At 34.6% G+C, this 25183-nt stretch overlaps 2 protein-coding genes across 3 annotated transcripts in view; one reads left to right on the plus strand and one right to left on the minus strand.

Annotated features, from left to right (window-relative positions):
* LOC106879449 (uncharacterized) overlaps window positions 1–17321 on the plus strand; it is a 37778-nt gene extending 20457 nt beyond the window's left edge. Inside the window, exons 2-3 of the mRNA XM_014929005.2 lie at window positions 1366–1554; window positions 4402–17321. Of these exons, the coding sequence (XP_014784491.1) occupies window positions 1366–1554; window positions 4402–5062 (850 nt within the window). The 3' untranslated portion in view covers window positions 5063–17321. The remainder of the gene's footprint in view (window positions 1–1365; window positions 1555–4401) is intronic.
* A 3797-nt stretch (window positions 17322–21118) lies between these two features.
* LOC106879456 (macrophage migration inhibitory factor) overlaps window positions 21119–25183 on the minus strand; it is a 33949-nt gene continuing 29884 nt past the window's right edge. For both annotated transcript variants that reach the window (XM_052975015.1, XM_014929019.2), the window contains exons 2-3: window positions 22333–22505; window positions 21119–21288 (exon numbers count right to left, since the gene is read on the minus strand). In XM_052975015.1, coding sequence (XP_052830975.1) covers window positions 21225–21288; window positions 22333–22505 — 237 coding nt within the window. In that variant the 3' untranslated portion in view covers window positions 21119–21224. The remainder of the gene's footprint in view (window positions 21289–22332; window positions 22506–25183) is intronic.

Raw genomic sequence — 25183 nt, forward strand, 5'->3', positions numbered from 1 at the left:
CTGGTGGACCAGGAGGCGACACCAGGCTCCAATCTGATTTGGCAGAGTTTCTACAGCTGGATGCCCTTCCTAACGCCAACCATTCCGAGAGTGTAGTGGGTGTTTTACGTGCCACCAGCACGAGAGCCAGTCAGGCAGTACTGGCGACGGCCACGCTCGCGATGGTGTATTTTACGTGCCACCTGCACAGGAGCCAGTCCATCGGCACTGGCAACGATCAGGACAGACTTCTTTCAAACTGAAAGTATTATCTCACTATACAATAGAGATGTAATACTGAAATAGTGTAAGAGATAAGAGATTGCTCTTATCGCATTAAGTAAGAAGTTGAAAATGTTTTTGGCACCCATGACACTGCATGGACTCTAAGTAAGGCATGTGTAAAATTTGAATGAAATCAGTTGTGGAGTTCTTGAGTTTTAGGGATTCACACAAACAGACAGACAGACATACACACATTCTCATTTTTATATATACAAGTTATTCTTTGACATGAAAGACCATTTTCCATGTTTTATTTTTTTAGTGTTTGTGATTTCAAATTTCGATTTCTCATTGCAATGATAAACAAAAAATGATTTTACTTTGGTTTGTCTTCAAAAAATGTTCGTAAAAAAAAGCATTTTTACATTTTGAGTACCATACATAATCAAGTACTGGATTGGTCTAATTGACTAATGCACCAAAAACTACCCCACCAGCCAAAATTGGTGGGTTTGTAAGAAAGGATTGGCAAAATCATTAACACCTTGAAAAAAGTGCCCATGCATTGAAATCCTGCCTTGTCCATCTTTGCTTTTTATCCTCTTGGGGGTCAATAACATTAAGTACCAGTCCAGTATTAGGTTTGATATTATCAGTTAACCCTCCCTCCCCTCAAAACTGCTGTCTTTGTACTTATGTTAAAAACAATTAAGTGTGATGGACAGCAGGATCATTAGAGTATCAGATAAAATGCTTTGCACTATTTAGTTACAGCTCTTCATGTTCTGAGTTCAAATCCTGTCAAGGTCACTTTTGCTGTTCAACCTTTTGTGGCCCATAAAATTAAATACCAGTCAAGTACTGAGGTTGATGTAATTTACTGATCCTCTCCCTTCAAAAATGCTGGCCTTGTACCTAAATTAGAAATTATTATTTGGTCAACAGATTGGTATAATTACTAGGGCATCAGGCCTTACAGTATTTGTTCCAGCTGTTTTACTAATCCTCAAGTGGATGAAAGGCAAACTTACTCCTGCTGAGAGTTAACTTTGCCTTCATCATCATCATCATCATCATCTGCAGTAGCTGCAGTTTGAAATTATGTCAACACTAATCTATAATTAAATATTTGACTGTTTTGTTTTGTTTCTCTATTTGAAGACTTAATAATGGTAGAAAAAGCTCTGACCCTGTCAACCTGAATGTAGGTGGGGTGATTTACACTACCTCTTATCTCACATTGGTCAGCTACTCAGAATCAATGCTAGCTCGTATGTTTGAAGGTGACTTGCCTTCGGCCAAAGACAAAGATGGAAACTACTTTATTGATCGAGATGGAAAACTGTTTCGGTAAGTTTTATTAAGTCTAAAATTCTTTGTTGTTTTGTTGGTTTCTTTTTTAAAATTACTCCCAACTTAGTTTGAGTATTTTTGTATAGCTTATTTTTTGTTTTAGAATTCAGAAATTTATTCTGTATTGAAAGTTTGCCATTGAATAATGGTTTAAGTTGAGCTAACAAGCTAGCCACCGTACGGTTGACCTGTTAGAAATAACAGCCAAATCTCCTTTGAATTACAACTGACTACATTAAAAAAGGGGCAATTTTGGGCAATTCTAGATAAACAAAACTTAGAAAATAGAAGAGCTATGACGGGAATGTCTTTATTTAGAAAATAGAAGAGCTATGACGGGAATGTCTTTATTCATTAACCAGCTCAGTCATGGCTGACCTGGGATTAAACAGTAACAATGGAACAAGTGTTCAGCCCTGACAAAAGATGTAGTGGAGGGTGTAAAAAGAAATTAAAGCATGGAAGACTTATAATGCACAGAAAGAACTCCAAACTAGTGAACATGCTTACCATGGCTACAGACAGCACTGGCAGTAAAAAACTTCTCAGCATATATCCAATGTTAAATTTCTACCAGTTAAATCTTACCCTGATCTCTCTTGACCTGGCTTATCAGTTTTGGCCTGGCATTGTCTATTTTGCTCTTGTTTTGTATATCCTTGCCTGCTATGACCCATTCTGGTCTGGTCTCTATTTTGTCTAGTCATCTTAAGATCACAAAGTGCTATCCTTGTTCAGAGTAATGAATATACATTGGTAAAGCTTATGCAATAAGGTAGTCATTATGTAATGCGAAGGTAGTTTTCTTTAAGATGAACCATCCACATATATACACTCTATACACTTTATTAGCCAGTATTCACAGGAGTGCTTACTGAGGATCCGGCTTGGATTTTTTAATCTCCTTTTTATCTGATATGTAGATTATTTTAAAATACATGATGGAGCAGAGAGGTTGGACATTTTTGAAATGGCTATTACTCAGCCCCAGTGGGTGGGACATATGTCTGACAGGTACCATTCATTCCATGGTGTCTTAGCATTTTTTACTTTTTAGATGAAGCCATGGTGCTGTGGATGATAGAGCATCACATATTTGCCTACAACAGTTATGTGAAGTCTGTCACAGCAGTTCAGCATGAGTTTTGGTGCTACTTCAACGTTGACCAAAGTCAGGCTGTTCCCACCCGTAACATAATCTTACATTGAGTGAATGCACTTCGTACACAAGGTACCCTAATGAATAGGAGACCGGTGGGAGTGCCACGAATAGTATGGGACCCAGAAAATGTGGAACATGTCAGACAAGCTTTGATGCATAGTCCGAATCACTCTGCTTGCAGGCATTCCACTGAACTTGGCATCAGTAATCGATCAGTAAGGTATATTTTGCATGAAGTCCTGCATTTCCACTCGTACAAACTGGCCATTGGGCAACACTTGAAACCATAAGACTGTGGCTTAACTTCACACATCAGATGGAAGCAATTTTTGAGGCAAATGGCAACCTCATTTTGTTAATGAGTGACGAAGCTCATTTTCATCTCAATGGTATGGCGAATCAACAGAACTGTTGTTACTGGGCTCTTGAAAATCCAAGAGAACTGCATGAAAGACCACAGCCTAAAAGTGACAGTCTGGTGTGCTGCTGGAAAAGCTACCATCATTGGTCCTTACTTTTTTGAAGACAATAATGGAAATGCTGTTACTGTGAACTCTGAGTGTTACATCAAGATGATAAACAACTTTTTTGTGCTTGAATTATGATGAAAACGTGTGCCTATTTGAGATGTGTGATTTCAGTAGGGTGGGGTGACAGCCGACAGCCCACACAGCCAGAGATCAATGGACGTTCTTCGCCCTCTCTTCGGTGGCCACCTCATTTCCAGGTTTGCTGACATTCTTTGGTCCCCTGATTTATCCATGTGTGATTATTTCTTGTGAGGAAACCTTAAGGCATGCGTGTATACACATTAGCCCTGTACACTGGATGATTTGAAGGAAGCTATTCATGTGGAAGTTGCCCAAATCGACAGAGCAATGCTGGAGAGAGTGGAGGCCAACTTCCAAGAACGCCTTCAGAAATGCATCAATGAAAACAGACACTACATGATGAATGTTGTTTTCCACACTTGTTTTTGACAAACGCTAATTCAATATGAACATAAAGATGTCATTAAAATTTGTTTGCAGCTAAAATTAATGATTTTGTGAATTTTTCAAAAATGTCCATGCTTTCTGCCCCACCCTGTAGCTTACATTGATATTTACATATCAACTCAATAGTTGTTTTACAGTGTTACCATAAGACTTATGACAGTCACTCTCTGTATATTTTTCTTATATTCATGAACAACCACATTGTTAATAGTAGAGTTCAAAATGTGGTCCACTAGGCCATTCAAAGATTCATTACATTGTTGAAGGTGAGATTAAAAAGAGAGGATAGTATATTTGGAAGCTTTCATGTTATATGCTGGGATAGTTCCATTTATAGTCTTCAGAACTTTGTCAATATGAAGATTATGTTAATAGTTGTCTGCGTTCATTACTATTGCAGTGTCTATTGTTTTTATTCCATCAACTAATTCTTGTCCGACAATAACTTTTACTATTACAACTGTTAAAATTCTATTTCCTCTCTCTCTTTCTCTCTCTCTCTACCTACCCTCTCATTATTTCTCTCCATTACTTTCCAATTCCACTTGTTAATATTCCATCATTCTCCATTTTCTTGCAAGGATTTATTTTATTCTCTTTCTATTTTTTTTTTGTTCTATTTTACTTTGTATTCATCTTTTAATCACTTTGTAAAATGTTTTTTGTTTTTTTTTCACTTTCCAGATATATTTTAAATTTTCTTCGCACAAGTAAAATTCACCTGCCTGATAGTCTGGTAGAATTACAGCAACTTAGTGATGAAGTAGACTTTTATCAAATTCCTAGTTTGAAGGAAGAAATAGGCCTTGAAATTACTCGACGCCATGAGGAGAATATGGTGAAAATGTTACCGACTTGCTGTGATTCTGATGGCTATTTCCTTGACGTTTTGGAGCACAATGGTGTGCAGGCAAACTTCAAGAACCTCCAGCTCATTGGACATATTGATATTATCAAGGTATTACCTCTTAGCCCAGATGATTACGGGGTGCTGCAGTGTTTAGTGGAGACAGTCAAACAGACAGACTACCACCCACACAAGAGCACAACTGGTCATATCTGGTATCTAGGGAAAGGCTGCTTTGAACTACAGGATATCTACTACTTGACACGGGTCGAAATTGGGGAGTTAGTGCGTGCACATGGGGCACGCCTTGTGTCATCATCAGCATCATACACCAATAGCACGGAGACGAACAATATGCAGACCATATTGATAATGGACAAGTGGCATATACCTGCCTACTGTATCCAGAAGTTACGTGCAAACTGTATGACTTGTAAAGCTCTCCCTCCTGGTCGCACAGTAGGTTTTTTAGACTGGAACCAGGAACACCAACAATAACATTTTATTAGTTTTATTATTTTCTTAAAATTTTAAATCTAATATAATGTTAAATTATTTATGTCTATATCTACTATGTGACCATTTAAAAAAATTTTTTATGTAAAATTTCTAAAATACCAACATTGTTAACAGATAAACATCTAATTGTTGTTTACAACTTCACTTAGAGATTTACCTGTCTCCAAACAAAAAATAATATTGGACTGTGGTTCCCATCCTCCCCCTACCTACTACATTTTACTTCACACTTTTTAACTTTTTATTTAAAAAAATTCCTAAAGAACAAGAATATATATAGATAGATAGATGTTTTCTTAAAAGTGTTTCAAGAAAGCCACTAGAATGCAACTTAGAAATATTAGAGATGAAAACAAATGTAAAACAAAAGCAATAATTTACATTTTTACCTTATATTTCAATATTTCGGATTTAAAAATCCTATGTCAGGACAAGCTTAGGTCTGTACTGTACACACACACACATACATATATGGACATGTGTAAGGAGCAGGTGCAAAATGCACAGCCTGAAATATTAATATATAACGCAAAATTGTAAACCATTATTTTACTTTTGTTTCCATTCCTATATTGCCAATTTGCATTGGAAATATCTTTCTAAAACAAATTTAACTCACTTTTGCAAGTATACTCTTCAATTTCTTTATTTCAAAAATTTAAGAGAAACTTCAGATTAGTTTTTATTTGTACTTTGTTTTAGCTATCACAGCTAAGGCAATGCTGGAGCACTGCCTTCAGATATAATTTTTTTTATATATATTTTTAAAATGTAATATTAATTTGAAACTATTTTTCATCAAGTTTCCCTCTCTTAATTTTATTAATTTACTTTAAAAAAAAAACAAGCTATTACATTTTATCTTTTTAATTGACTTTGTAGAATTTTCTTTATTACAAGTTTCTAGAGCAGTGGGCTGTCAGAATCGTTAGAGTGTTGAACACAATACTTTGTAGGGTTTAGTTATGGCTCTTTACATTCTGAGTTCAAATCCCACTTAGGTTGACTATATTTTTTATCCTTTCTGGATTGGTAATTCAGTGTACCAGTCACATGTTATGGTTACTTGAATTAACTAATCTTCTTCCTCAAAATTTGAAGCCTTGTGTCTATGTTAGAAACAATTGTCACAGACTTCTCTTATTCCATCCCTTGCCTTCTGCCTTTACCTGTTCATTTTTTACTTTTAAGTCTAAGGCATTTGTCAATGAGTGTAATGTATGTGTTTGTGTCTGTACACACACACACACACACACACACTCTTGTCTACTTTAACCATTTATCTTTCCAAATCCCACCATTCTATCAGACATATGGCAAATATTTGTTTTGATAAGTTGCAGTGATTTGTTTGAGGAAACTGCTTTTGTAGAGTGTTGCTAGCCAATGTTGCCTGAAAGATATGCGATCCTGACCCCCATATACACATAGTGCCAGTGGACTTCCGTGAAGTATACACACACTGCTCTTCATATCACAAAATATATTCCCATTGCTCCACACTCCAATAAAATTATACACATGCTACTCTTCACAGTCTAAGATATACATACACTGCACTTCTCTTCCTCAAATACAGTACTTTTCCTCCACTTTCTTTAAGCAATATATATATATATATATATATATATATATATATAATACTTTACCCCTAAAAGAGAATACATATGGAAATATAAATATACACTGTGATTTCACAGCTTCAGCTGTATTCTGATATTTCATTTCTTCACCATATAAGTCATTAATTTGCTATAAATTTCTGGAATGAGGAATTATCATTATTATATACTGATATAAGGCAGCGAGCTGGCAGAATCATTAGCTGCACTGGGCAAAATGCTTAGCAGTATTTCTTCTGACTTTACATCTGAGTTCAAATGTTGCCAAGGCCGACTTTGCCTTTCATCCTTTCAGGGTCGATAAAATGAGTACCAATTGAGCCTTGCGGTCAATGTAATCGACTTAACCCTCCCCCGAAATTGCTGGCCTAGTGTCAAAATTTGAAACCATTACTACATATTAATATAATCAAACTAGTGACTTTGTCTTGATTGTTGTACCCTCTTGCTTTCTTCTGTGCCTGTAGTATGCTGTAACATTCTCAGATTTTCAAGTCAAACTCTAATTCCATTCTCCCTGCTAAGGATGTTCTCCTAGTCTATGTTCTTGTGATGCCTGCTCATTCCACTTGAACTAGTGTGTGTGTGTGTGTGTGTGTGTATAGAAAGAGAAAGAGAGAGAGAGAGAGAGAGAGAGAGAGAGAGTGATTTGGGGATTGAATCACACTCATCAGATAAACTGCAACACTTAAAACTTAATTTTTATATTGACTGTTCCATTATCCCAAAGGATAATTCAATAATGGAAATTGAAACTAACCTTTTTTTTTTAGTTTTAATTTGCATGCTGCTGCTGCTGCTAATGCTACTGCTGATGATGATTTCTAATCTTGGCACAAGATAACAGTCATAATACAACCTTTAAGCTATATTTATGATGACAATAGTGGTGGTGGTGGTGGTGGTGGTGGTGGCTGCTACTACTGCTGCAGTTGTCATTTGTTGCTTTGGTTACTTCTTTGAGAGCAAAGTTTAATCAGAGGAGTAGTGTTCATCATTATTTTTAACATTGGACATCTTTCAGTTCTATATTTAAGGGATGAGGAATTATGTACATTACTTACATTTGATGGATATTTGTCCTCATTTTGTATGGTGTTAACACATTTCGGCTGGAGGGTATATCAGCCGAAACATTGTGTTAACAACAAACAAGATGAGGACAAATATCCATCAAATGTAAATAATGTAAATAATTGGTCATCTTTGTCTTTTATTGTTTTTATTATTTTTTAATTTTAAATCTTACATACATAATTCTCCACTCCTTCATTCAAAAGACATTCATCAGCGGTTAGTTGAGGGAGATTTGGCTGTTACAATAAGCAAGCCAAGGGAATTACACAAGCAACCCCACTTGCTTGTTTTCTATGCCAAGAATGTTAATGATGCTGATGATGGTAGTGACGATAATGATGATGATGATTTTCCCCACATTGACTTCTCCCATAACTCTCTTTAATGCTAAACAAAACCACAAGTTATTCAGTTGTCCTCCAAATGAAATTTATCTCTATATATGTGACCTAGTGAACTGGTTGCAGTCAAGGAATTTATTAGTTACTCGTTCATTTAGGTATGCTCAACCTCTTCACTCTTCTCATTCAGAAAGCAAAAGAGAATTTTATTTTTTCCCCTTTACCTCCAGCTTTTCTTTTACATAATTTAAAACATTTTCTTGCATTTATTATTTTATGCAAGAGTAGGTGGTTGTTTATTCCTCACTCAAGGTTTGCCCAGATCAAGCATTCCATATGTGACCATTCCATTTTTTTATTCAGACATAATGTACCCATGGCTATCAAAGCCAACAGTGGTACTGCTATGTACTACATAGGGGTCCCATTGTTTACAGCCTCACTCAACTACCGAGTCCAGTGAGCCTTTCCTCTTCTTGAGATGGTTGGGTGTGGTTTGAGGAAGATTCAACTGCTATTTCTTAATTGGCCAAAATACCATGCAGGGACTCTTATTGACTCCTCATGCTAATTTATGTAGATTTTAGTGGATTGGAAAATCTAGCAAATTTGAAGAATTATAAATTAACATGACACTACTAAACCACTTATGTTTTACTTGAAATAAATTACTCCAGCTTAATATTAATGTATTTAGATAGGTAATTTTAAAAAATTCATTTATTTTCCCCCAATTTATCCTTGCACACACAGACACACACATTCGCTGTCTCTGTCTCTCTATCTGTTTGTCTGTCTCTCTCTCTCTCTCTTACACACACACACACACACACGCATCAAAAACATGAAGTTATTTATAATTTTGAACAGAAGACATTGTGAATATCTCGGAATGGAAAAATAAGTTTTAAGTGTGATCCATTGGATAGGCAAATTTGATATTGTTGTTATTGTTAAGATGGATGCACTGGTATGGCCATGAAATATGTGTGAATGATGTTTACTTGGATAGAAAACTGCTATGTTTATGATTTAGTTAAATACACAGATACTGTTTCATAGACTTCTTTTTGTCCATGCTCCCAAGCATGTTGGGACAGATTTTGCATATTTCAACATTTACAAATTATTGAAACTCTTGGTTTTAAAGCTGTCTGCTCTTCTTACAATTGACCTTACAATTGTTGAGATCTTGTAGAATCTGGTCTAAGTTTAATTGTACTGAGGTGTGACTATAATAATTAGGTTTGAAGTCTTATAGTGCACACAACCATTCCTGCTCATATTTTCATTTTCTTTTTTTTACTTTTTCTTTTGTAATCTTTTTCCTGCCTAGTCCTTCTTTTAATGAATCTCAAATGTCTTTCCAATCTTTTCTGTTACAAGATTAATGGTAAAGCTGACAAAATAATGTTATTGGAATATATTTAACTGACTGATTATACTTTATTTTATTTATTTATTTTTTAAGTTTTGCTAAATTTGATTTTTTTTTCCTTTCAGCATATCTATTTGTTACATAACACAACACAACACACACACACACACACTGTTACAAAGGAAAGGTTCACTGTGCCTTTGCTGCTTTGATGTCATTGGCTTCCTCAGAATGTCTGACAAAGCCAACAACAGGGTATCTTTAAAGTTACTGTCAACCTTTTCATTGTAAAACTAAATGTGATACTTTACCTAAATGTATTGAGTGAGCCTTCATCAACCAATGAGTGAGTGTTTATATATATAACTATAAATAAAAACAAACACACACACACATGCACATATATACACTTTATATTGATTTATTTTTGATAAAAAGTGTAAAATTGACCTTATCACAAAAAGCTCAATTGTTGAGAATAGAAAGACAAATATGAGATTGTGTGAAATGCAAAGTCATTAGCATTTTAAGTGAAATGAACTGGTTACAACCAGGAATCAAAATCTTATTCTCTACTTGGTTTGTAAGAGAACATGAAAAAAGAAAATCATAAAAATAATTTGAAGAATTCATAATATAATCAAAATTTTCTTAATTGCTGCCGTTATTATTATTATTATTATTATTATTATTATGTTTATCAAGGTGGCAAACTAGCAGAATTATTACTCCACCAGATAAAATGCTTAGTGGCATTTCTTTTTGCTCTTTACATTCTAAGTTCAAATTTCACCAAGGTTGACTTTGCCTTTCGTGCTTTTGGAGTGATAAAATAAGTACCAGTTGGGTACTGAGAACAATGTACTCGATTAGCCTACCTCCCCCAAAATTTCAGGCCATGTGCCTATAGTAGAAAAGGTTATAATTATTATTATTAAGACAGCAAGCTGGCAGAATCATTAGCACATCGGGCAAAAAGCTTAGTGGCATTTCGTCCGTCTTTCTGTTCTGAGTTCAAATTCCATCAAGGTCAACTTTGCCTTTCATCCTTTGGTGGGGGTGGGGGTGGGGGTAAATTAAGTGCTAGTAAAACACTGGAGTCAATGTAATTTCAGGCCTTGTACCTTTAGTAGAAGACATTATTATTATCATCATTTTTATTATTATTATTGTTATTATTACTGCTACTACGAAAAGGGCTATCAGTTTGTAGAATCAACAGTGTATTGGACACAGAATATCTTGTGGTATTTTCTTTTGTTGCTGTTATTGTCTTATCACAAGTCAACCTTGATTAATCAGACTTATGATCAAAAGCATTCCAACTGTGACTCTCCTGTTTTTTGTTTTTGTATCCTATGTGAAGGAAACCCAGGCGACACCACATAATCCAGTAACTTGTTTTTGAGAGAGATTTGGTGGCTGCTATTTCTAGCATGTTGAGTGATCATGCAGAGACTCTTTATCAGTTTAAGTGGTATTTTTGTTACATCTCTTTTGTGTTGTAAGTTCAAATGCTTCTAAGGTTGACTTGGACTTTCATCTTTCCAGGGTTGATAAAATAAAGTACCAGTGAAGTACTGATATAATTTCAACATAATTAAATTCTCACCCCCAAAACTTCTGGCCTTGTACCTGATAGAAATTATCATCATCATCATCATCATCATCATCATCATTATTATTATTATTATTATTATTAAGGTGGCAAGCTGGTAGATTTGTTAGCACAATAAGCAAAATGCTTAGCAGTATTTCATTTGTTTTGATGTTCTGAGTTCAAATTCTGCCAAGGTTGACTTTGCCCTTCATCCATTCAGGGTCGATAAAACAAGTTCAGCACTGGGATCAATGTAATCGACTCATTCCCTTCCCCGAACTTGCTGGCCTTGTGCCAAAATTTGAAGCTATCATTATTGATAAAGAAATCGTTATTAATAAATAAATAAATTGTTATTATTATTGGTAGTAGTAGTAGTAGTAGTAGTAGTAGTAGTAGTAGTAGTAAAGAAAGTAGTTGTTTTGCAGCATTGTTTGAATATCAAACAAAATGCTTAACAGTATTTGTTCCAGCTCCTGGTTCTGAGATCAAGTCCCACTGAAGTTAGTTTTGCCTTCCATCTTTCTAAGATTAATAAGATAAAATGCTAGTCAAGTACTAAGGTCGATATAATTAACTGCTTCCCCCTTCCAAATCTCTGGGCTTCTTCTTTTGTAAGAAGTTATTCAAGCTGCAAGCTGGCAGAATTGTAAGCATGCTGGACAAAATGCTTACTGACGTTTCAGCCTTCTTTACGTTCTGAGCTGAAATTCCACCAAAGTCGACCTTGCCTTTTATCCTTTTGGGGTTGATGAAATAAGTACCAGTTGAGCACTGTGGTTAATGTAATTAACTAGTCCCTTCATAAAAATTTCAGGGCTTGTGCCTATAGTAGAAATTATTATTATGAAATAGGACAATGGATTGGCAGAATAATTAAAGCATCAGACAAAATGCCTTGTGGTATTTGTTCTAGTTTTTTACATTCTGTATTCAAATCACACTAAAGTTCTATTTTGCTTTTCATCCTTCTGGGGTTGAGAGAACCAGTCAAGTATTAGAGCCAGCAACATTTGTAGCCTTGTTAAAAATAATAATTATTATTATTATTAAAAAATTACCATTAGAAATGTTAGCACGGCACTTAGAGATTTTTAAAAAAAAATATAAATTATATAATAAATAAATGAAATATCGAGGTGTTTTATGTAAATTAGTATTAGATGCTATAAGAACAATTCTGCCAGCTTGCACCTTGAATAATGTCTTACAAAAGAAGAAGCCCAGAGATTTGGAAGGGGGAAACAGTCAATTATATCGACCTTAGTCCTTGACTGGCATTTTATCTTATTAATCTTAGAAAGATGGAAGGCAAAACTAACTTCAGTGGGACTTGATCTCAGAACCAGGAGCTGGAACAAATACTGAAACAGGAAAGAGCAACAATTCACTGATGAGATCTATATTAGGTGTTGCTGAAAATTAGTTTCAGCATGAAGAAGAAGGTTTAAAGCCCTGACAATAGACAAAAAGAATATGCAGTTCTAATAAACAGTGGAGATGTAATTTCAGAATTATTTTAGAGTAAGGCTAAATACATATTCTTACATTGATTTAATTGACTTGATTCAATTAGTTTTATGGTGTGTCCTGTAGTTTTTGTAGAACATATTGAGTTGCAGAAGTTGTGGTGGTTGGAGTAAGAGGGGGACAGTGTTATGTTTAAGTTTGATGAAGTGGCTTTCATCTCTCTTTTAAAGCTTTAAGACTCAGTATTTCCGAAGCATTCATACTATCTTGTACACATGTGCGCACATGCACACACACACATTCTTTCTTTCTCTTCTTGAGATAGAATTTGAACCTAGAACTCAGAGAGATGATATCAAATACTGCATTGCACTTAATATGGTGTTTTACACTTTTTACCACCACCATCCGCCCACTCACCCACCCACCTGTGCTTACATGAAAACTCAACTGCAAAAACTTGATTTGTTTTTCTAACTTCTCAGCATTTTCACAAAATTCTGTATTTCTTATTCTAATGGTTTCCATTATCACCTAATATTTTTTTAAAATTGTTTTTATTTCTCTGATGTTCTTAAATTAAATTGGAGTGTGTGTGTGTGTGTGTGTGTGTGTGTGCGCAGGAAAGAAAAGTTGTTAATTTGTTGTTGAACACATTTCAGTCTGTTTTGTAAGAGTAATGACACTAAAACTTAGGCCAAATTAATTATGTAAGGCGTTTTGGGTAAACAAAAGTAGCAACAAAAAAACTCTTAAACTTAAATAAGAAGAATAACAACAAAACTAAATTCACACAATAGTCAACAATGGATTTGTTTGTGAAAGCTTGTAGGAAAAACATTTTCCCCTTCTTTTTTGTTTTTGATTCAATCTTTTCAATGCCAACACATTTGAGATACTTTTGATTCTGTGATATAATACTGTCCATTTTAAAGTATTTCTATTTAAATAAAGAGGCGATACAAATTATGTACCAAAGACCAGTGTAATAACAACAAAGTTATTTTATTCAGAACCTTGAAATTCTTGATTATTTTCAAAATTAATTGAAACATCATAGTTTGTGTATTTTATTAGAGACATGAACCAGAAGGGGCTGAACTCCACCTACATTTAAAAAAAAATTAATTAAAACTGAGCTGGCAGAATTTTTAGCACACCAGGCAAAATGCTTAGCAGTATTTCGTCTGTCTTCATGTTCTGAGTTCCAATCCTGCCAAGGTCAACTTTGCCTTTCATTCTTTCAGGGTTGATAAAAATAAGTAGTTGAGTACTGGGGTTGATGTAATTGACTTACCCTCATCCCCAAACTCGCTGGCCTTGTGCCAAAATTTGAAACCAATATTTTATGGAGAACTCTTCTATTTCGACATTTACTTTTCCATATACACCACCCATCACAACTACCACCACAGAAGCATGAGGCAACAAGAGTCTGATTATGGTCACTCCACCGGATTAAAAAACAACAGTAAATTACACTACTATCTTAAAAGAGATGAGATCTAAGATGACATTGGATAATGTAGTACAAGATACACAATGACTGAAAAGAAAGACGGGTTGGTCGTAGTTGGAAAGCTTTTGATTTTAAATATGCTCAATCAAGCCTAATTTGGGGCTAAGCAATAATGAAGGAGCCTCTAAGTGATTAGTTCACCAGTCCCCTCTATAATCACATCTTAGCATCTAAATAAAAAAGAAGGGGCACATTGGATATATAGATATGTCTGAATAAAAGACATAGTATGGCTGGAACACCTTTGATCATTGGTCTGCTTGATCAGGACTCTCTTTTGGAAAAACAACACTAGTGCTTTGAGAACCAATAGATTTCTCTCTCATTCTGCAGAAAGTTAACTATCTCAGTGACCCTCACTAAAGAAATGAGCCTATACACACACATACACATGCATTTTTGGGTTACTGAATACATATTGTAGAGTATATTTATTTGTAGAAATCTAGTGCTTCATTTTGTCACTAGTGAGTTTCTTATTCAATATGGCCATTCACGTAACATTTTTTTTTTCATTTTACCTGAAGACTGTATCAAGTGATAAAATCTGAGTAACAAAGGTGTGAATCACTAACTTCATATGAATTCGTACACACAGGCTTTTTTTTCTCTGCTAATTCTTATAATCATTGTTAATTGTGTAATATCTTATATCAAATGGTCATTAAAATAATAATAATGATGGTGGTGAAGATGTAAACAATGCTTGTGCTACCATCACTATAACTACCCTAGGTTCTATTAAGTATACAAACACAAATATACCAGATCAAACATCATTAATTTTCATTTGATCATTTGAAATATCTTTTCATGCACACATATTCATTTATTTATTTACTCTTATGTACTAATATGTACCGTCCATTATATTTAAATTTTCTGTTTTATTATTTTCTTTAAAAAATCAGACATTTCTCAGATTCTTGTACAAATATTTTAGAGAACTATTATTGTTTGCTTTTAATTTGTTACAGCATCTATTTAATGATCTGTACATTCTGAGTTCAAATCCTGCCAGCATCAACTCTGCCTGTGTTCTTTCCAATGTCAATGAGATAAAGTACCAGCCATGTTCTGGGCTGAAGTTAATCAACTATTATAACATCTGTTATTGAGAACTGTTCTTGTAAATTTTTTATTTGTTGCAATATTTACATACAAAACTCTACCTTCTGAGTCTAAATCTCACTGAGATCAACTCTATCTGTCATCCTGTAATGTTAATAAAATAAAATACCAGTTGTGTACGAGGGTTGATTTGACAAACTCCTCCCAAGTGTATGGCATGTTAGAAATCACCGTTTCTATATGTTGTTCACTTAAGCAAAACTATCTGTCTTATGATCAACAAATTAAATTATATTCATATTGCTGAACCAGCAAGTTAGCCTCTGAAGTAGTTCTGTTAGTTATAGAGATAATAGTCAGCATATAGTAATCATATATAAGAGTTTTTTTTTTTTATCATTTCACACAGTTCAATTTGAGTCCTACAGTATGGGAAGGGGGTCTTTTAATGTATATGTATTTAGCTGCTGGTAAACTCATAATCATTAACTGGTTCAAGTCATGTCTGTCTGAACAGACTTTCTGCAAATTTTGTGAATTAAATTGTTAAAGTTGATACCTCATCTGTCAGTAAATTTTGAAGTCATTCATTGATGAGTAACTTCAAAATTGGCAGAGAGCTGAACCTCATAACATGGTTTCTACACTAAATGAAGATTGATGTCTTCTATAAATTTACCATTTAGTGAACATACAAATTGAACTAATCATTTCAATCGAGCAAGAGACCAACATACACTAATACTGGGGCACTTTTCTCTTATAAATATTATTGTAGCTTCCTTCACAAATATGCAAAATAAATGCACTCCAAACATTTCGTAAGATATTCTATGATGGAGAGTTATTAAACAGAAACCAGTATTTACAAAAGAGTCTTACTGATATACAATTATGTTAAAAAGCCACAAATTCTTTATAGGAATAATATAGAATGGGTTCACTTCTAACAAATAGAATCAGTGGCCTGGTTTCAGTCCATTTTTCCTGTTAACCTTGAGGAAGATATGCACCTCAAACATTTCGCCTCTACTCTTAAATCTGAAGCCTTCTAAGAATCAAATCACTTTTACTTTTCTCTTCTAATGAAAATAAGCATCCTTTGTTAATGGGGAAGGGAAGATGACAGTACACAATAAATATATCTACATTCATGATTTTCATTCTGTTGCTAGAGTTGAATTTATCTGCGTTGAATGGATCTTGGTCAGTCAACCAGAGGGTCAGTATTTCATATCCTGGCACAAAGTACACCTGACTTCTGTAAAATGTATTTTATTAGCTTGTAGTGCTGAGTTTATTTCTTTGTATGGGCATCAAAGTACATAAAACTGACTTTTTAAAACTGATTCTGTCATCATTAAAGTGGACTCAAAACAAATAAATGCTAACAAGCTAATCCTTTTCAAATTACCGATGCTGAACTCTTGCATTAAATGGATGAGAAATAATTATATTTTGGGATAGGATATTGCTCTTTTGCAGGTAATTTCTTCCACTCATAAAATTAAACTCTGCATTGCAAGACAAGTAATCTGTCAATTCAACAGGACTGATCATAGAGCTCAGCTAAACAGCTTTGTTTTACCTACTTAATGGTTCTTGCATCTGTTTTAACATCAGTGAGTGGAACTGCCTACTCATTGTATTACAATGTAAGTGGTTGAGGATTGCATAGACATTTGTTCTTTTAATGTAATCTAATAGAATCAGTGTGACAAGGCTGGACACTTTGAATTATAGGTGCAGTCTATCTGGTAGGCTTCCACATAGTTTCTGTTTCAGTTTCATTCAGAAGGCCTTGATTGAGTTGAAAATAAGTCAGATTTTTGTCCAAGGTGCCATACAATGAAATTGAACCTAGGACCTTGTGATTATAAATGAACTTCTGAGGAAAGAACTAACTACCTTGGCCCAGGACAGCAAAATACTGATGGTAGGATATGAGCTATTTAAACTCCTCAGCTGGTTGTCCTTACCCAACTTATTCAGTCGAGAATACTTTTCTGATATAGAATGAATCACAATGTCAAATGATCTTTCATATATGTTGATGCACAAACACATTCAATGCTTTCTTTGTTTCCACACAATGGCATTTCTTTGTTCAATATATTTATTTGTCAAAATGAATAAAAATCAAATTGAATTTGAAACTTATGTTTCCTTTTGTTTTGTTATTTCATAAGACTTAACTGCAACCTTAACATATTCTGGTTGGCTGTAAAGGTTCACATCTTTTATTTGGAATTACTACCTTCATGTGTACGCATCCTCATACAACTGTTCTTACCTTAAAAAGCCTAACTACAGTTAAAGGAGGACTTGTAGACAACTAACCAAAAATTGTAGTAAATATGTAACAAAAGCAAATCCAGGCAAAAGAGAGAGTGAAAAAGTTCTCTCTTAGCAACCAAAGCTATTTTTTTGTTAGTTCAGTACTTCCCATCAAGTTGTCTTTACTTTGCTTTCATGTGTCCTGCTGCCTGACAAATTGAATGCATTATAATATATAGCGTTGGTAGATAACATGATTATTTTACCTTTCTTATTACTATTTGTTGACAATAGCATCATTAGTTACAGATCAAACACTGGTTCAATACTTAATCAACTAAACTATTGTACTTTCTACTTTCTCAATAACGACTAAGAGTCACTATTGACTGAGGGCAATATTTTGTACCATCTATACAGTAGTTTCTTGCTCCATAGAACAATTAAGGCTTCCTACAAACCTTCTAGTCAAAAGAAAACATTTCAAAGAACTGCAATTAAAAAATGTAAAATCACACTTGGTAGTAGGCTAGTTGACTTGTTGCAGTGTTGATAGTTTGTATAAGCCCTATATTCTGACTGGCTCAGTTCAATTAGAGGAAGAAGAGATAGAATACACCATGGTAGGTAGTAGTGTGTGTTTAACAAATATTTATTAGCCTCCAAACCTAAATGACAAATCAACACTAAGTTAAAATGTGCAAGAAATTAGTTGGGTTGCAAGCACAACCAACAGATAATTTTCTGCCCTTTTGTCAACATTTGGTATGTGTCTGTCTACAGAATATTTTTTAACATAGGCTTGCCACATCAAACTTGATCTTAACAGCAGCGTGTTAATTGCAAAAGAACACTACTTGGATTCTGCCCATAGACATAGATACTCAGGAGGCAAACAAAAAAAAAAACTCATCAAATGTGCTATACAGACCAGTCCAACTGGCATACGCGCAAGTGGAGAAATCACTGCCAAGCACTATCTTGGACTTGATAACTACTTCAGACCGCCAGAAACCAATACTAATAATATTGCTGTCTCTGGACATAATACTGATACTGCAATGGCCTTAAATCAACAGTCACAAAATTCAGAGGCAGAAGAGGAGAAAACAATGGAAAGGAGCACACTATAGACCATCAGGGAACAAAACCCAAATAGTTAAATTCAGCAGAAAGTTTAGAAACATGATCAAATCATGTGACATGATTACAGCCAAAGAAAAATTCACAAAATATCAAATGGCGAGAAAAAAGGAATGCACAACATAGGACACTTCAGATGGGGAAGAGTATAAGCGGAAGACTACATCATACGCTACTGGTAAACCAATAAAGTTCAAACAATCGCTATCAAATGCAATTTCATACAGAATAAGAAGCACAGATTTCGAAAGTGACAACATTACAGCAGGAAAGAAAAAACAATGACGAAGTGGTCATTCCAATCCTTGAAACCTTCAAAGATTACAGTCAATACATTGGGTTTGGTAACCTACTTAAATTATCTCACATACCAAACAAGGGAAATACAACCAACAACAGCACAACACATGTCCCTACCGAAATATGAATAGTTATTCAGCACCAATAGCAGTAGTGAACAGAAATGCAAAATGCAAAATTACAGCAGACACTCAAGAAAGCAGAACTTTCATCACAGACTTCCACGACTGGAGAGAGATGAACACAGTTAAAAAGATTAGACAAGGGGATACCTATGTACACAAATAGTTCAACAAGTCATTACTATGAAAACCCCTAACCAACACCTTACACGACAACTTAACCATACATTTTGCTCCAGCATTCAACACCATATCAGCTACAGATTGGATGGATCTCTAGATGTATCCATGGCACCAACTTATGGAACAGATGGAAACAATGCTATATCAAATTTTAAGAGAAATCATCTAAGAGTCAGAACAAAAGAAACAAGACTTAGCCATGACAGAAGTGTCTGATATAGCTTTCAATTACCAAGAATGCAGAAAAGACACCACGGTGACAACAACAGACCCACAAGTACAATCATCTGAAATATACACAGTAGCAGACAGAACACTAATAAACAATGTGGTATACACAGCAGAGGACCCACCAGAAATTATATTAATTAAGTGCCCTTCTATTCCCGAAACCAAACAGATCAACATTATACTTTACTTTCGAAACTACATATTTCATTAAAATTGAATCAAATTATGCTTGCATCAGCCATCCACAAAAAATACCAACAATTGATGCAGGAATAGCAACTGGAATGACATCTGAAAACTTTAAACACTGCTCCAACACACCACTTTCATGTGATCACATGGCACAGAGAGCACCCCAACAACAACTACAACTTCATGGTGGTGAAAAGGTTACTACTACAAAGAGGAAACAAACCTTACAAACTATCAGGTCAAAAAATATTCAATCCATACAGATTTGCTAGTTACCTCACCACAGACACCAAAAAACATTGGGTTGTTGTGGAAAACATGCTTGATGCAGACTAAAAAAAAATGTTTTACAAGAGGAAAGTGATGAAGAGCACATAATAAAAAACCAAGACATTGTACAAGGTAAGAAATACGACTTTATTAAAAAAACTCCTGAAAAAATGCAACACTCTGTAAAAACTTCACGTAAACAAAAATACAAAGAAACATGGGACAGCATTTATACTAAACCTCAGCACCATCATACAAAGTGCAGCAACAGGAATTCACATTGGAACTAAACACCAATATGAGAGTAAATAAGAGAGAAAAAAGAATTCTTCCTTGCAAATGCAAACAACCAATACTGGGATGTACAAACATCACTAAACATATTGGACAAATGGTTACAATATCACAACATTGACGTAGCTAAATTTGCACAACACACATTTGAAATCTGTCACAAAATACTACAAAAAAAAAAAAAAAAGACTATACATAATGGGTGTCAGCAATTCTAGAAAAAGTTACATACTGTGTTCAATACAGAATGGACTCATGAACTGTGGAAGAATGTATGTTGCCAAGTATCAGATAATTTTACATTTGGAAGCTGCATTGACAAAACACTAATCTACACTGATGAAATGCAGTTTCAAACAACAACAAAGAAGCAAAATGTATCCTGGAGGGAGCACCAACATGCATAAACATTAGACATCAACTGGAAAGAATACTAAAAAGAACACCATTTCTCAACATAAGCAACACTGAACTATGGACCATCATGCAGAAGAGAGATGCAATACTTAGAGTAGATTACTACAAGACTTACAAACCAATGCCAAAATTTAAAGATTGGGGGCATGATTGAATTAAATCCACTCATGTGACTAAACCATATGAAAAAAAAAAAAACATTAACAAATACATCAAGAGAATACGTTACAACTTATATGACCAAAGACACACCAAAGCAAAAAAAAAAGATTCCTCTACATGGAAAATGACCAAGCATCACCAGAAAAAAAAAAGAGAAAATACACGAAAGTAAGAATACAACTCAAAATTGATCTTACGACAAAAGAACCAATGAAACAAGAAAACAATGAGGTTCGTATGTTGATTAGTACACATATATGGAAGTGTGAAGGTGGGATTCAGGAAAAATGTAGTTCTGTGAACAAAGGAAAAACTTAGCAATTTATTATTGGTTGATCTTAAAAAATAAAATTTTAAAAAAACAAAAATAATTCATATTTTTTATTTTACTATTTTCTTTGTATATTTTTCAATGTCTTTAACATTTTCTTCTGTATAATTTGAGACTTGGTTTGAAGTTTCAGGTAACATTTTAAAATGTTGTACCATTATAACCAACACTAGCAGGAGGTACGTCGTTGAATTGTATGTAAAACCTAAAAGTGAAAAATAAGACATCTTACTCAAGACACATCAATCAGCAAATTAGAACAGAGAGTGCAATCATTACAGTAGATGTCTCTTTCTCATACTTGTATATAAAGACCCCCTTCAGTCATGAATGACCATGGGATTGCATCAAGAGAGTCACCCTCTGAGGTACAAGTCCAAGCAAGGTTTATGGAAGACCAGCAGTCATCCATGTATACCAGCCTTCCCTCTCCATGCCACCAATGCTATCCAAGGGAAAGGCAAAGGTCAATACAGCTTGGCACCAGTGACATCGTAACTCATTTCTATAGCTGAGTGAACTGGAGCATTGTGAAATAAAGTGTCTTGCTCAAGAACGCAACACACAACCCGATCTGGGAATCAAACTACCTCACGATTGTGGGCCTGACACTAACCACTGACCCATTATCTATATATATAGCCATATATATCTACACACACACACACACATGTATATATATATGTTATTTGAGATAAACAGGGACTGCTTATCCAAATTGCAGTTTCATCTGATTGCTCTTCAATTGACTAGTTATGCCAGCAAACTGAAAAGCCTTTCAGAAATAGAGGGCCATGTTGGTATTATGCACATGATCATACATTCTTACTGGACTCCATGTAGTAGGAGTGTAAGAGTCATTCAGCTTGAACCTTACTAGAATTTTCTTCCAAGTAAAGTAATCAACTTCTTGCTGACAAGCATTTACTTTATGTATAACAGATAGTGAAAATCTGAACAGTTCACACATCAACAACAAAAACATACCAATGAGAGAGCTTATATACAGTCAGTTATCTTGCTAGAAAGAACAACCAAATTTTCTTCAAATCAAATTTTACCATCTTAAAAGGAGGACTTGCTGAATAAGGTTGTTTAACATTAATGTAGTAGATATCTACATCAAGGAAAAAGACTGAATGGTCATGTTTACATCATATTTGATCATAGATTTGGTGGATTAGGGCTAATCAAGGATTAAATAATAAAATCCTGCAAAGTTCATTCAACAACAACAAAGAAAACAAACCTGTCCATTGGAATATTTAAAGTTTCATGGATAAAGCTTCCAATTGTTTTTGAATGGTCCTTGTTGACATCTGGCCCTAGTTTTCCAATAGAAGTAACATGAACTGCAGCACATGGGTCAGTTGACCCTCCATGGCTCATTATTAGGTCAGGATGGACACAAATGGTAAAATACTGTAACAACAATAATAGCAGCATTAACTACAATAACAATAACAAAAATTTCAGCAATTACAGTTTGCAACTTCCCTTCAATAACTCCAACAATAATAATAAATATGAAACCTCATTAACACCAATTTGCGGCAGATAAAAAGAAAAAAAGCAATAGGCCCACTGACAGCTCTTGAATCATGTATCCTTAGCTTGCCAGACAACTGTGTTATTGATTACACAACAATTGCTATTCCTTCTCAAATTACAGGACAAAATAATACAAATAAAATAATGAAGCATCAGAAAATCTGCCTTTTGTTATTTAATTCTGGTACTTTACATTCCGTGTTCAAATCCTACTGAAGTCAACTTCGCTTTACACCCTTTTGAGATTGAAAAAAATAAAGTAACAATCAAATACTGGGCTTGATGGTATCAACTAACCTCACTCAAATTTCAGACCTTGTGCTTTTGCTAGAAAAGACAGAAGCATTTAAATCAGAAAAATATATAATTCTTAAGAATAACTTTTAAACCACACACTCACCATGATCTTGAAAGATAACTAATCAAACACAAAAGCCTCACAACTCATAGTTTTAAACTCCCACCATTTTAAATTGTATACTGCAGACACTCTTCATCTTGTTTTTACATCAAAAGTTTCTTATCACACTGCTCCATCACAGTCTGTACTGATGGCAGTCTTTCCAGCTCATCAAATTTTGGATACAAAAACAACTGATTATGCCTTCAACATCCTTCCCAATGTTACTAATAACCACAAACAATTCAATGCAGAAGATAATACTCTTCATTCTCGTTTACCCTTCTATACACAAGTGCCACCAGGACATCTCATGCTACAAATAGAGTCCTCAAAAACGAATTACAATAAGGATATCTCAATAGCACAAAACTACATTCAATACAGGTTACATTAAACCCTTCCCATTTTTGAACAAATGAAGTCACTATAAATGAAAAGCCTCACAATAAGATTACATCTTGTGATGGCCTCACACACATGTGTTTGTGTTAAAAACTTCACTTCCCAATCACATGATTTCAGGTTCACTTACACTGCATGGTACTTTGGGCAAGTGTCTTCTATAGCCCCAGGCTAAACAAAGCTTAGTGAGTGGACTTGTTAGGCAGAAACTGAGAGAAAATAGTCATATTTATGTGCGCACACACAAACACACATCTGTGTCCTTGTCTCAACATCCCTTGATGGTTATAAATAAACATCACCATCAAACAAATGCTGTTCCTTGCTTCCAGGTCTTATGAAAATATGTTCAGCATATTGCAAGCATTCAAACCAGACACCTCAGTTACTTCTTCCCACATTTTTTTTTTCCTGCAGATCTTTGGGCTGGGCATCAGTTTACAAAAACCTGCAGAGGTCATAAATACTGTCCAACCTTGCCTAATTTTGTTTGTTAATCCTCCTTCATCTTGACCAGATTTTCAGCTAAAAGCTTTACCTTACTCTTCACTAGGAGTGCAGCTCCATTAGAATTCTCTCATCTAAATCTTTCTTACAGGCTTCGACCAACACAATTTTAAGCTAAATATCAAAAGTATTGAACTTAAAGATTTGGGAATGCCTATAAAGGAATAGTCTCTACTTTCTCTGATATGATTACTTTCAAAGAAAGGAAAAAAAAAAAAGAGCAAGAATTTAAATGAAGAGAATCTATTTGATTAAAAGTTCCATGATTATGCCCTGCAATACTTTCACACTCAGGAAATGAGGTAATCACTTAGGGTGGCATAGATATTTTTAAACAATTTAGACAAAAACTTCAATCCAATTAAAAATACGAAAACTTTGTAATAAAGGGAGCAGATGATTTCATTGCTGGACAGATTAGGGGTAGAATGGGGAGCTGAGGGGTCGTGTGGTGATATAACCAGTCACATGATTTGGTGTTAAACATTTCAAAGTTTGCCTTATTGCTGATTTACACATTGATATACATTAATATAAAGCTGTAGATTTCTTGTTTAGTAGTTGATGATTTTTTAACTGTTTTAGAAAATATTAAGGAAGAGGACTCATATTGCAAAGCCGGGAGAAAGAGCTTGCATTAAATAGGGCTGCTTTAGGTGCTCAACGTCCTGATATCATATTCAAAATAAAAACGTAAAGCATTCAGAAAAAAAGTAGTATGTGTGAAACAGTCAGGATAACAAAGAGATTAAACAAGCTACTAAAGATACATTATGCTACAAACGCCTCAGTTCAACCAGTGGAAAATGGGTTACAAATTCTATTCAGTGGAGAAGCGGGCTGGGGAATGTGTATACTTTACAGCATCACAACCTTAGATATAAGGTTGTAAAAGGAGAGTGGTTGCTTCGATTAATACACCATTAAGTTCACTGCTTGAAAGACATTAAGAATTGTTGGTAATTGTTCAGTTTAGTGATATTAAAAAAGTAAATAAAAATTAACGGGGAGATAACTAGTAAAGGGCCATACAAAAGTCAACAAATACTGTAGTAAGCTAATATGGTGAATGGGGAGAGGACTCGGAACATTCACATCGTCAGTTCATGACCTCTAAACTATAGTGTTTGACCCGGTGATAAAAATTTTTTTAAATAGTGTAATAGATGTAAAACAACTTTCTCTGAAAGAATACCAAGAACACACACACACACACATATATATATATATATATATA

The sequence above is a fragment of the Octopus bimaculoides genome, chromosome 20 (genome assembly GCF_001194135.2).
Source record: "Octopus bimaculoides isolate UCB-OBI-ISO-001 chromosome 20, ASM119413v2, whole genome shotgun sequence".
NCBI classification, from domain to species: Eukaryota; Metazoa; Mollusca; class Cephalopoda; order Octopoda; family Octopodidae; genus Octopus; species Octopus bimaculoides.